Source organism: Crocodylus siamensis, chromosome 12, assembly GCF_052110815.1.
Source record: "Crocodylus siamensis isolate JL-2025a chromosome 12, ASM5211081v1, whole genome shotgun sequence".
NCBI lineage: Eukaryota > Metazoa > Chordata > Crocodylia > Crocodylidae > Crocodylus > Crocodylus siamensis.
Genome location: NC_143406.1, coordinates 25,475,756 through 25,489,269, shown reverse-complemented (window position 1 = coordinate 25,489,269; position 13,514 = coordinate 25,475,756). Strand labels below are relative to the sequence as shown.

Genomic DNA, 13,514 nt, shown 5'->3' with positions numbered 1-13,514 from the left:
CAGTACTTAACTCCTATCTGGAATCCTATACTTCTTGGGGCAGGAGGTGCGACAGCCTGAGCCACAGGGAACTGAGTTGTCAGCCTCCCAATGAGACAAAAGACAACACCTGAAAGCTCCTGACCCTCTAGGGCCTGGAAATCTGGGCTTGTCCTATCTTCCTCTGTCCAGACTTGCTGGGATTCTCCCTACTGCCACCCAACACCCTGGGCTCTGGGACATGGCAGACTCCCGAGATGCCCTGCAGGGAGCTGTGAGCCCTATGCTGAGCACCCACTCTGGGCCCTTGTGCCTCTCAAGCCCACAGCTCTGTGCATTGTAGTGAGAAGGCTCAGCTGGGAGTCTTGTGCTTTTGCCCCCAAGCTCCCCTTACAGGCAGCAGGTACAGGCCCTGCTTGGAGAACTTGTACCACTCATCTCCACTAGACATAGCCACCTTGCCCCAACTGCAGGGTCAGTCATCCAGCTCAGGTTTACAGTCAGAGGCACCACCATTTTCAGCAGGGACTTGTACATGCAACAGCTGGAAATGAACGCATCCCTGTCCTCATACACAGGCCTCCCGTGACGGGGTGGCACTGCTTAGTTGGGCCCAGCAGGAATCAGCATGCACAGGTTCTAGTGCCTGGGACACGGCCCCAAAGCAGCCAGGTGCCCCTGCCCACAGATGCAGCCCTGGCTACTCTGGCCTGAGGCTGGAGACCTCAGCTTTGCCCCCCCTCACTCTGGTCTTCCAGGCTTCGAGGTATGGTTGGCTTCTCCTCCCAAGGGCTGCAAGGCAGGCAGGAAGCCCAGCTGGAAAAACCAAAGACAGGCATTAGCCCTGCCACCCTCCACAGATCCTTCCTTCACCCCAAAGCTAGGTGATCCCATAAACCCAGGCCTGGCTGGGGGCAAAGGAGCCTGTCTGCCACCTGCAGAGTAGTCCCAGGGTCAAAGCCTAAGTGATGCTGGGAAGCAGACTGCATTTTGTGGCGGGGAAGAGAATATCTGGTGGCCTATGGGGGAGGGAAAAAGGGGAGGCAGGCAAGACAGATGCAGGGGGCATCTTTAACTTGAGAAGGAAGCCTTTCACACAGTAGTTCCCCTTGTGGGGGTAGGAGGGCTCTGTGGGGACCAGGCTTGCACTGAGGCTTTCTTCCTGCTGCAGCGGCTTCCACTACAGCCCTACATCAGGTCTCTCTTGTGCTCTGAACCCCCACATGTGTGCACATGTAGGTCTGGGATGGGAGAACATTGCCCAAATTGCAACACAAGAGAGGCATAAACCCAGGCTGGAGGTTTCTGCAATAGCATATTTCTGCAGAGGGTACTACCAGGGCTGTCCCAGCCAGCACACAGCTACCTGCCTCCATTGTGGGGCTGCCAGCCAAGCAAACTGCTGTAACTACATTGCCTGTGGGGCACCCAGAGGCAAACAAAGCCAAAAATGCTCTGGCCACCTCACCAGGCACCCACCCATCAGAGTCACGCAGGGCCCCGTCTCACTCCTGGAGCTCAACCTGCCCCCAGCAGCTGCACTGTTTTACCATCTCTTGCCCCATGTCATCCTGCAGAGCCTGTGAATATCTCCTCCAAGGCGTGCAAGTTCCCATCCATTGGCAGTTTCAGCTCTTTATTGTACCCAGATCCTGGTTACAGAGAACAACTGTCTTCTCTCAGGGCTGCAGCTCATGGCCTAGGGAGAGACCTAGAGTCACAATCCTCTCCCCACCCCGCACCGACTGCGGCGAGATCTCTCAGATACAGAGTCTGCAGGAGTTTCGACGGTTCGACTGGCACTTAAGGAATCCTGGCGGAGGCAGTGTGTAGCTGCTTTCCTCCCCTGGCCCTGCTGTGTCCAGACAGGGGGTGGTCGGCGAGGAGGTACCGTGGTCCGTTTCCGCCATCTTCACTTGGCCGAGACTATTTTATAGAGAGCTCTTGTCATTTTAACTCAAGTGTTGTGTACAGACCAGGAGGGCAGTTTTCTATGAGCCATTTTCAATTTTTGCCAGAAATTGCTGGGCCCACCACTCCTCCAGATCAATGGGCACAAAGTCTGGAAGAGAAAGAGAAAAGGGGGCAGGGTAGCAGAACTTGAGCAGTAATGGAGGGGAAGCAAAGCCTCATGGAACTCATGCCACTTTGGGGCACTTCCCCCATCTCCCCACAGAGGACAACACTGAGTGCCCAGCAAAAAGCTCCCTAACTTCTTATTGAAAGAATAAAAAGCTAAACCTAGTGCTCCAGGAAACCACTTCCTTCTTTCAACTGCTGTGAATCTGTGGCACTGAGTCTTGGCTCATACTACCCCAATAATACTCTCCAATGAATGCTGAGAGATGCTATGTAAATCCCTGTACTGTTCTATCCTTAACACATATGCTCAAAGGGAGAACAGGATCCTTCACTCCCCAGAGCCAATCCCACCAGAGACCCGGCCAGCAACATGAGTAAATAGTGCAGGTGACTCAGCAGGTGCCAGCCTTCCGCTTGGGACTGTCCCACCCCACCACCACACATGGCACTAGGGGGCGCCATGGTGCTGGGACCCAGGTAGGTGACTGTGGTGGCTTACCCCAGGCCCCAAGACAGCCTGTTGGAAAAACAGTTTTAAAGAGAAGCCCACAACCCCCCCCCACCCCCATCACCTGGCCTCATTTGGACCACAGGGTATTAGCCCCAGTGTGCTGGCACCTTTGTTCTGCTCCTGCTATGTAGGTACAGCAGGACTTATTCAAAGCCTTGGCTGACGGTGCTATGAGGGGTTTAATGAAACCATCTAGATACCCAAAGTCACAGTATCCTAGGGCCTGACATTTCTCATCTCCCCCAGACTCAAGCAGGACTCTGCAGGGGACAAGGGAACTTGACATACACCCTACCTTCCCCCAGCACAGCCAATACTTACATTCCATCCTGCACAGTTCACATACTTAAACCAGTGTAGACACTCCCAAGTCCTGTTATTTCTAAGGGCTCTCTCTGCTAGACTAGGGAGACACTGAGCAGATGCTGCTAGATGAGCAATCTGAAATCCACTCTGGACTTCGCTAAGACCCTCCAACTTACTGCACTTGACAGCCTCACTGCTGACATGAAGGGCTACATAGGGTAACATATGAGAACTTCCAAGGGACATGGCACAGATGCTTGCATGGAGCTGGCATATAGGCCCTCGAGTGCTGAAAAGCACTGCTTCATGTGGATGGGTGCTAGTCCCTGGAGGTGACCCACGGACACTCACTTTTCAATCCAGGGTTGGGAGTTATCTCTTCGTATTGCACAGGGCCGCAGCTGGTCTCCCCATTCTGGCTGTCATCCAGCTGCTGTTCTATCTGCTGCCAGGCTGGAAAGGAGAGAGGAGGGTATGAGAAAGGCAGGTTCCTTTGGTAGGGGAAGATGAAGCCACCCTACAACAAGATGATCATTCAGTTGCCCATGCTCTGACCAGGACTGAAAAGTTTGCTTTACTGGGGTTCCCCTCATATCCCCACATTCCTTGAGCTCCAAGTCACTACACCTCCTGTGTCACATGCCCCAACCCCGCAGCACAGCTGGAAGATGCTGCCCCAGTGCAGACCACTACTGCTGTGGCTGAGGGAGGGTATTTGGCACCTGAGTGACAGGAGGTAGTCCCACCAGTTACTTTCCACTCAGGGTTGTTTTCCCTGCTGCCCCAGAGAGCTGGGTGATGCTACTGTGCCCCAGAGTGCCCCAGCTTGGCCTCATTGCCAGATTACAACATGAGCTCTTCATGATAGGAGACATCACAGGATAGCTCTGACCACCCCTCTGTCAGGACACTGTACATGGTAGAAGCGTAGGAAGGAGCACATCCACCCCACTCGAGCTGGGACAGCTGCTAGGGAGGCTCCAAATGCCCATGGGCAGAAGTGGGCAGACAAGGTCTAGAGTCCTCCTACTGGCTGATGCCACTGAGCATCTGGACTCGGCAGGAGGGAAGAGGAGATCCATTTCTGAGTGAGCAGAAACCAGCAATAGTACAGAGGTTAACTATGTCACACCAGAGGACCTTCACCACAGCTCAGCGCCAAGGAAATGCCACCCTCCACACACACACACACACACACACACACACAGACACACACACTACAGCCCTTGGCAACTTCCACCATCATGACATGGCTACATCCCAGACTCTGAAAACCCATCACTGACACACGGCTGCATTGCCTCAGCCAAATGTCACCACCCCTGGCAACTGACAGCTTTGACACACAGCTCATTCTCTGCTGTACTACAGCCTCTGGAGAGCCCCGCACTGAGATATGACCCGTTCCTCTGCTATATTACAGCCCATGGAAGCTCCTGGTATGGAGATGCAACTGAGAGAGCAGGGTTTACCCATGGCACCCCCACCAACCTTGCCTTCTTGTCCGTGAAGTAGCTAGACCCTGGCTCTGGTGCTTACCTTCATAGACAAACCGCACATTCTCTTCATGTGCTGACGTGTAGCACTCCTCTGTGGCTGACATGTGCTGTATCACTGCCGGGGGCCTCTTGCCATTCACTCTGTTGAACACGAGTTTTGGAGCAGGGCTATTGAGACAGAGAGAGAAAATGGAGAGCACAGGAAGACAGAACACTCTTTCCTTTCTGAGCCAGTCAGCTGCTGGGCTTGGAGCTGGGAGTGCAGCCAGACAGGACAGTCTGCAGCCATTTCAGAAGGAGCCCGGATGTCTGGACTCCTGGGTTCTATTTCTGCCTTTGACAGGGATTTACTCTGTAGCCTTGGGAAAGTCACTTTACTCCTTTATGCCTCCAGTTCCTCCATGTACAGAATGGGAGTATTCTTCTACCTCTGTAAAGGACTATGAGAGTCTTCAGTGGGAAAGGAGGGCAGCTCTGTGTCTATGAAGCACTTGACATGCCCATTATGTCAACCATGGTACATCATGGTACTCCTACAGCACAAACAGGCACAGGACAGCCCTTCAGTTGTTAGCAAAGGAGCTTACAACACATCACCTTCCCTTGGACCCAAGCAAGACAGAAGTGGAGCCTGGGAAGAGCTGGGTCCAGGGTGACTCAGCTGAGGAAGAACAGAGTCTATCAATCTCTTTTCCTCACTGTTAGTGCCAGAACTGGGGGAAAAGTGAAAAAAGTACAGGTCTGGGATTAGAAATGGGATTTTGGCACTCTTACCAGGCCCAGGAAGCACAGGTTTGAAAGTAGGGTAACAACAAGTGGAGGTGTTGGGAGAAATAGATTGGGACTTAAGACTGGGAAGGCAGAGAGAAGCCATGGTGGAAAGCAAGGGAGGACTGTAAGTCAGTAGATGGGAGGAGACTGGGACTGGGAGAACCTGCGGAGGTGGAGGAGAAGGGAAAAGGATGGAAAAATGGATCAGAGGAGGAGCCAAAACACTTGAAGAAGAGTGGAACTGGCTGAACAAAGAGCCTGGGGCAAGGAGTCAAGAGTGGGAGGGACTGAGTTGGGGTGAGGAAGCTGGGAGCCCACAGGAGTAGGGGAAGGTAGACTGGGAGTGACTGGATTTCAGTGTCAAAAGGAGACAGGTAAAACAGAAGAAGAACTTAAAAGCAGGAAACTGGAACTGGGGTGAGCCAGGAGCAGGGTAGAGATGGGTTGGAGGAGACTAGGCCAGGTGGTGCTTGGGAGAAAGGGATAGAAGCATCTATGCCCACTAGAACACAGCACCCTTCAGCTCAGTGCCCACAGCTCACCATCCCCCTGCTAATCAGCATCCCTCCTTATAGTGCTGGTGACAACTGTCACCAGTTACTCTGTTAACTCCAGAGGCAGAGGTTTGTCACTAACTGCAAGGGTCTGATCCTACTAAGCCCCTATGACAAGGTCACATAATGACATTTCTGCAGTGTCACTGGTTTTAACAGAGCAAAACCTAGGAAACCACAGCACATTGTCCCATGCATGTGCTAAGGCTGCAGAGCCAGGCACAGCCAGGATTAAGGCTGCCTGTGCCTAATGACACTGTATTTAATTACATGACCAGATCCCGTTTCTTCCATAGTTTCAGTTTCATAGTTTCTAGGGTCAGAAGGGACCTGAGCAGATCATCAAGTCCAACCCCCTGCCATGGCAGGAAAGAGTACTGGGGTCAAACGACCCCAGCAAGGTGTTCATCTAGCCTCTTCTTAAAGACCCCCAGGGTAAGAGCCAGCACCATTTCTCTTGGAAGTTAGTTCCAGATCCTAGCCGCCCTGACTGTGAAGTAGCGCCTCCTGATATTTAACTTAAATCTACCCTCTGCCAGCTTGTGACCGTTATTCCTGGTCACTCCTGGCAGTGCTTGGGGAACAGGGACTTCCCCAGTGCCTGCTGGTCCCCTCTGCAGGTGAATCAGGGCTGTGTAGGGAAGGAGGTCAATGTCTGTAAGGCCCGTTCCTCCCTTGTAGCAGCAGTTAGAAGGTAGGGAGTGAATGAACAAGGTAGGGGACTGCATGAATGAGGAGAGTCATTTCACAGTAAAGACAGAAACAAAACAGTGGTGCCCTGCCTCTGCCACAGCCATCCTATGGGACACTATGCGTGTCCCTTAGACCCAGCCTTGCAGAGTGGGTGACTAACTGCACATGCCTCATTTTCTGGTGCCCAGCCTGGAATTCCAGGTCACTGATTCTCAACTAGGGTGCCACCGCACTTGAAGATGCCTTGAGATCTTTTCAAGGGTGCCCTAGGATGCCATGCAATGCTGGCCCTGTTAGGTATGTGAACATGGTTCACAAGATTCCCCATAGGAATTCATAGCATTAAAAACATTCTGGCCTGCTGTCAGCTTTCTGACTTCTTTGCAACACAACTGCTCTATTATTCTTCTGTAGTCAAAAAACTGAGTGAAAAACCAAAAGTTGCCATTCCTTGAGGGGTGAGTCTAACAAGGAATATTGAGAATCACTGCTCCAGGTTCTGGTGGGAAGCAGTGCTGAGCACTTCCAGCTGCAGTTGAACTCAATGATGGCTCTGCTCTAAACACATAAAGATCTAACTGGTACTGAGTACTCTGAAAAGTCAGATCTGGGGTGTCTCAAGCTGGGCCCCCATGACTGGTAGATGCTCGTGACCTCAATCTCCATGTCAGTTCTCCATCTGTGAAAAGCAGACAATACCCCTCTTCTCATGGGGGAGGAGGTGTACAGATGAATCCAGAGGATTGTGAAGCACCTAGACATCATGGTGACAAGAGGAACCCACAAGGAAAGTAACTGTGTGCTCTGCAGAGCAGAGCAAAGTCTGTAAAGTGAGCAGTAGGTTAAGGCTCAGGGCAGCACGGTAAATGCAAGTTATTTAATAGGAACTTGTTAACCTTGTACCAACCCTCCTGTGCAGGGAATAGTGGCCAGGTCCCATGGGAGAAGGGGGAAAAATAGTATTTGATTGCTTAAAGGCTGCATCTAATCCACACTAACAAGGTGAGCAAATTAAGGTTGCAACAGGCAGCCTGTAGGCAGGTGACATGTGCACAAGGCTGTCTAGTTTTCAGAGAACTGCATTTTTTGACCAGCAAAAGTTAAAGACTAGCATTTTTGTTGTGTATGAGGGAGCAATGTAACCAAAAGCTCAAAGAAAGAGGGAGTGTTTTTAGTAGCTAAATATCTTCATCTCCATGGTATAGAGAAACTGAGGCAGAGGGTCTGAGGGACTTAGTCACACAAGAAACTAGGAACACAATCTGTTCCTGGGTAAATCCAGGAACAGATTCTAGCTTTTGTGATGCCCAAATCTAACCACTAGGCAAAATGGCCTTCAGTTTGCATGCTGATGTTTCCAGAACCCCCTGAAAGCTGTTTACCTTGTTAAATTAACAGGAGAGGGGCAAAGGATCACACTCCCATTTTTTCTCCCTGACATGGGCTTCCTGGCTGGACAACACAACTCAGCATGCAATGCTGTCTCCTCTCCAACTGAACTTATATGGAACCCGGGAGAGTAGTGTGGCTATAAATGCAGCAATAAAAGATATCACATCTACCCAAAAAACCTTGCCTGCCTATGTCCTTAGACCAGCGGTCCTCAATCGTGGGAGCCATGGTGCTCCCCCCCACCCCAAGTTTATTCAGGTTCCTGCACACATTTTCAAGATCAGTAAAAATCATTATTCCAACAGATATTTTTTACATAAATATTTTTTGTAAGAAAAGAGAACTTGTACTTGTGGATCTAATGCAATTTTAAGTAATGGATGAGAGAATTAGATTGATCTAAATTTCATAGATTTCATAGACATTAGGGCTGGAAGGGACCTCGGGAGATCATCGAGTCCAGCCCCCTGCCCAAAGGGCAGGACGTCAGCTGGGGTCACAGGATCCCAGCAAGATAAGCATCCAATTAAATTCTAAACTTTAAATATTCATATTGGCGCCTACTGCTTTTTCTTTCAAAATTCAAATGTGCCCTTGGGCACATAAACATGGGGAGCCCTGCCTTGGACCAACACAACTATAACCAACAACCCAGCTATAATGTAGCACAGGACTTGTTGTCCAGCTGCGGGCCGCAGCCCATAGAAAAGAGGGGCGCAAGGGACCTAATCAACAAAAATCAAAATTTCAGTTCAGAAAGAGCAAAAGAGAAGTGCTGAAACAGAACTTCCCAATGCAAGATTTCCACACACTCTCCAGTCCATGAATCATCTTAGTAGTACCACCAGTCATCCCAACCCAGAGCAAAAGCAGATTTTGAAATACTGGGATTTCTTATGGAACAGAAATCCCTATTTTCAACCAATTCCAGTAAATAGAAATGCTGGAGAGTCCAGTGACAAAAAAACAACACCTGTTTACAGATTTGAAGCCCCTGCACTGCTGCCATGTGACTGTCCTTCCCAATAAGCCCTAGTGGACCTGTCTGAAGAACTTTCACAATGCCCTGCTGGTTTATCTAGGGTCTACCTGGGAATCCCTCTCTTCCCTTGATAGGAGAAAAAACCAGCTAATCCCTTCTGAGCGGGTGTCATGAAATGAGGAAGACCAGCCAAATATCAAGAGGAAATGATGCATCATATAGCCTTTAGCAAAGTTAAATGGAGGGCAAATAAGTTACTTGTAGTTCAAAAAGACAGTCAATGTTTAACAGCCATATTGTTTAATATGTGAGCATTTCTTGAGGGTGAAGAAAGACAGCCAGGAAGATCTGAGGTGCTTGTGGGTTCTTTTCAAAATTATTTCTCCCCCTGCACACTTTTCAGTTTAGAATTATAATCACTCAGCACAGACAAGGCATCCTGTGGATGGGCCAGAGATGCCTTAATGTTTTCAATGTCACCATCTTACTGTAATAACCCCCAGTTTATACAGGAGATACAATTTTTGCTCAGGGTGTTACACTTCTGTTTCTAGTTTTAAGCTCTGCTCAATCCTTCCAGCCTTTTCAGTGAAGAGCTAAAGAATACTCTGACCCATGTTTTATTCAAGGAGGCGTCCACGAAAGCCATGTAGTTGCAAACAGATCTGCCTGATGTTTCTGAAGAAATATTAAGAACTTTCAGGCTTTTGTTTTTACACCATAAAGAGGAGAAAATAGAAAGGGCACAAATGCAGAATCTTTTGGGAGCAGCCTGTCACAGTTCAAGGCTGGGGCCTATTTAAAGAAGCTTCAAGGAAAATAGGTGATATCCAAGACAATTCCTCTGCACCACGGAAAATGGAAACCAGGTTGGTGCATCTGATAGATGGAATTGAATACTAATCAATTGTTGACAGCAATAATCCTGTCAAACTGATCCAAGATTTACCTCTGCCTGCAGGATGGCAGCCAATGACAACAGAAGCAGCTCATATGTCACAGCAGAAACATCTGCTTGACAAGGGTGGTGGGAGGCTGAGTTCACCAGTTCTATGGTGCCTTTCAAAGTTCTTGAATGAAGAGGTCTGTAGGAGCACAAAGGATTATTACAGACCTTCCCATCAATGCCAGTGGGCTTGGGGTTAGACCCTAAAGGGAAAATTATGTAGCCAACCCTTGGAGACGCCTCCGTAGTCTTAACACCTGTTGATTTCAGTGGCTGTCAAGAGCATTTGACACTGCCAAGGAAGGAGGAGCACAGCAGCTTGTAGAGAGGGACCCTCATTATTATAGGTGGGCTCAACATCTGCTGTAGCCCAAACTGACATCCCATTTTTGCAGGCTGCAGAAAGAAAGAAAATCCAACCTGTAGAACAAATCAGAGCTAAGACAGTTACCTAGATTATATCAGTGAATGATACAATGAAAGAATAGAAACAAATAGACCAGTTGTTCCCAAACTCTGCTTGGAGAAGCACCGGTAGCTTGTAGGATGGCTGATCATAATAGCTCTTCTTCCCTGTTTGCAGCCACTACATGCCATTAAAAAAAGACCACTCTATCTATATGTGTTCCCCAAGTTTACTTTTCTAAACTTGTATTAGCTATAGGGATGTTCTGACATTGCAAATAAGGAGAGAAAAGAAAGTAGATGGTCATGAGCAAAATTTCCTCCAGATGTTTTATCTAGGAAACCATGTCCCACACCAGGGAAAGCTCCTTGAAGACACCACATCCCAGGGGACAGCAGGTGTCCTAGCTTGTATATCCAGCCATGAAAGTGTAGCTTTTCCCACAAAATCTGATTAGCAGATGAAAAGACTGCATTGCAAGACTATAGATTAGTATATAGTATGTATGGGGAAGGTGGGAGGAAGATGTGCAGAGGATAAACTGCATATGCAGGATGTAACAAAGTTATCTGGATTATACAGACTAGAAAAGTCAGACCCAGTAACCAGAAATCTACCTTTAATTGGGAGGTTCTCTCCAAGCAATTTCTACAATAACCTTAATGGATAGCTATGTGTCAATTTGACTTCATCCCACAGCAGAACAACTGTAAATGTGGAATACTGCATGCCTTTGACCACTTGCTGTTTGAGATGTGTGAACCTGTACTCAGACAGCTGTACAGTTACACAGGCTTCCAGTAGGCCAGAGGTAAACCTGTGGGTGCAGCACTGTTGTTGCAATTTCCTGACTTCCAAGCACTTTGCTCCTACAGTTTTCTCGTTGTATTCTCAGCCTGTGGAACCGAGTGCTGTGAGATAGGGACAAAAGCTGCAGAGATACTGGGAGGAAAAGGTCCTGGTGGATGAGTCTTGGGGATGCCAAGTGCTCCAGGTGCAGTGAGGTCAGAGGGAAATAAGAGCACTTTCATCCCACTTTGCACTGCTCACAGCAAGCAACTTCCTAGATGAGAGGTATGTGTGTTTGCCTGCCTGAGACCAGGTGGGTGAGCATCCCAGGTATGGAGGAGGGAGCAGAGCCGGACTTCACAGTTTGACCCTGTCCAGCTCCCCACAGCAGCACCCTCATGCCCTCGCAGACCCCAGCCCACAGGGAGTTTCACAGCCATTCGACTGCAGATCTGGGCAGCCGAGCGTCTCCGGCTACAAGGACAGCCCAGAGCTGGCACCCAAGTCCAGGCATGGGAGGGGAGATGGGGCTGGGGCCTGGCAGGAAGGACTGCTGTTACCTCAGCCCCCGTTGCTTCTCACACTCGAGAGCCGCGTTGCCTGCCCAGCACCACCTGCGCCTGCAGCCTCCCCGGCCCCTTGGCACGGGCTGGCCGCCGGCACCAGGGCAGCCCGGCGCGGTCCCCGCCGCGAGGCTGAGGGGCGCGGGCGCAGCCTGGCCCGGGCCGCTCTTATCTCCGGAGCCCAGGCGCGGCCGAGGCCTTATCTGCCAGGCGGCCGGCGCGGGGGCGCCCGCGGGGCTGCGGCTCCGGGCCCTGCCCGGGGGGCGGAGGACGAGGCGCGGAGCGGGCCCCGGCCCGGCTCAGCACGGGACGCCCCAGGGCCGCGCCGCCGCGCGGGCTCGGGCAGCGCACGTGGGAGCGCCCGGCCGGGGCTGCGTGTCAGGCCTCGGCCCCTCCGCGGGCGGGTCCCCGGGGCAGAGGGTGCCGCGGTGCCCCGGGTCGCCGCCCGCGGCCCCCTCCCCGCCGCGCGGGGCCGCGGCAAGGACGAGCCGTCACCTCTGCACAAGGTCAGTCCCGCCCCCGCCCGCACTCACCTCGGCGGCGGCCACGCGCCCGGCGGCCGGCATCGCGCGTCGCCCAGCTTGCTGCCGTCCACCTGCTGCGGGGGCCCTGCGGACACGGCCGGGTCAGCGCTGCCCTCCGCGCCCCCGCCCGCCCGGCCCCCCGCGCGGAGAGGCCCCGGGCTGCCCACCGCGCCCCCTCCGCCTCGGCCGCGCTCACCTGCCCGGCGCTGCGTGGCCAGGCGGCTCGGGCCCCGCGTGAGCGTGTACATCATGTGCGCGGGGACGGGGGAGGGGAGTCCGCCGCTTCCCTGCGCAGCGCCCGGCCCGGCCCGGCCCAGCCCCGCCCCGCCTGTCGCGGCCGCTCTGAGACACCGACACCCCCACCGCAGCCGCCAGAGCCTGACCCGACCCCGAGCCGGCGGCGGTGGCAGCGCGGCACCTTTAAGAGGCCGAGGGGCGCGGCGGGCCGGGACACGCCCCCGCCCTTAAAGGCGCCGCGTCCTCTGGCAGGAGGCGGCGGGGTGATGGTCTTTTACAAGTTGTTTGTGCGTTTACAAGACGGGATATTTGTTGCTACAGGAAGGCGCGTCCTCCGCTGTTGTGCCAGACCTTATGTGTTTATGTGTATTAATTAATAAGAAGGAGGAAGAACAGCCCCACGCGCGAACCGCGGGCGCCCGGGCCCAGGATGCCGGCAGGCGTGAGGCAGCGCCGCGGTGCCCCGGGCGGGCTGTGCCCTAGCCGGAGCCGGGGCGCGGCGCGGGGGAGCGGCAGGATGTGCCAGGCCGGACCCCCGCGCCGAGCCCGGTCCCGCGTCTCCCCTCAGGGCAGCTCCGTGCTCTGGACGGCGCAGTCATCCCCGACCGGCCCCGCTGCCGCCCTCTACGCCTGAACTTCTTGCGCAAGACGATCCCGCCGACATCCCGGCCGCCAGCGTCACGGACGGCCGCGTGGCCTGTCCCATGCTACCGCCGCCCGCAACTGCTGGAAGGAGCCACTTTGCAACCTCTCTGGGCTGTTGTAGCTGGGGACTCCTTCTAGATAAACCCACCAAGAGCCCTTCTGCATTAAAGGTCGGGCAAGCAAGAGCCCTTCCAACGGCCGGCTGGGACGAGGGGAAATGCTTGAGGGTCAGGTGTAAGTGTGGAGGGGAGGGCGAACACCATGGCCTCCTGAAGCCCATAGGGACGCGATGGGGCATGTTGCGGTGGGTGAGCCCTCTTGGTTCTTTAGCAGTTTTCAACTCTTAGGAAGTAAGGGAAGGCCTGCTTTCATCGGGTGTGGATCTGGGAAGCACCACAGGCTAGCACACAAAAACAAGAGTCTGCCTCCAGAACATGATATTGCAAGTGACTCCATATGGACAAGTCCTTGCATCACACCAGGCCTTGCTTTATCTGCTTGCATAACCAGGTGTAATAATTTCTGTCTCCTGAGGGCTTTGCGAAGCTTAATTTGTTAATGTTTGTGAGGTGCTCGGCGATCAGAAAAGCAAAATATCATCATCAGATGCGACTCATTTTACCAGAGTGACACTG

At 52.6% G+C, this 13,514-nt stretch overlaps 1 protein-coding gene across 1 annotated transcript; it reads right to left on the bottom strand.

Moving 5' to 3' along the window:
* Positions 1-1,598: 1,598 nt before the first annotated feature.
* Positions 1,599-12,398, bottom strand: MCRIP2 (MAPK regulated corepressor interacting protein 2). Its single transcript, XM_090023845.1, has 5 exons — positions 12,194-12,398; positions 12,007-12,082; positions 4,418-4,545; positions 3,230-3,331; positions 1,599-2,041 (listed from the first exon to the last, which is right to left on the bottom strand). The coding sequence occupies exons 1-5, from the start codon at positions 12,246-12,248 to the stop codon at positions 1,971-1,973; spliced, it is 432 nt and encodes a 143-aa protein (XP_089879971.1). The 5' UTR covers positions 12,249-12,398; the 3' UTR covers positions 1,599-1,970.
* Between the last annotated feature and the right edge of the window lie 1,116 nt (positions 12,399-13,514).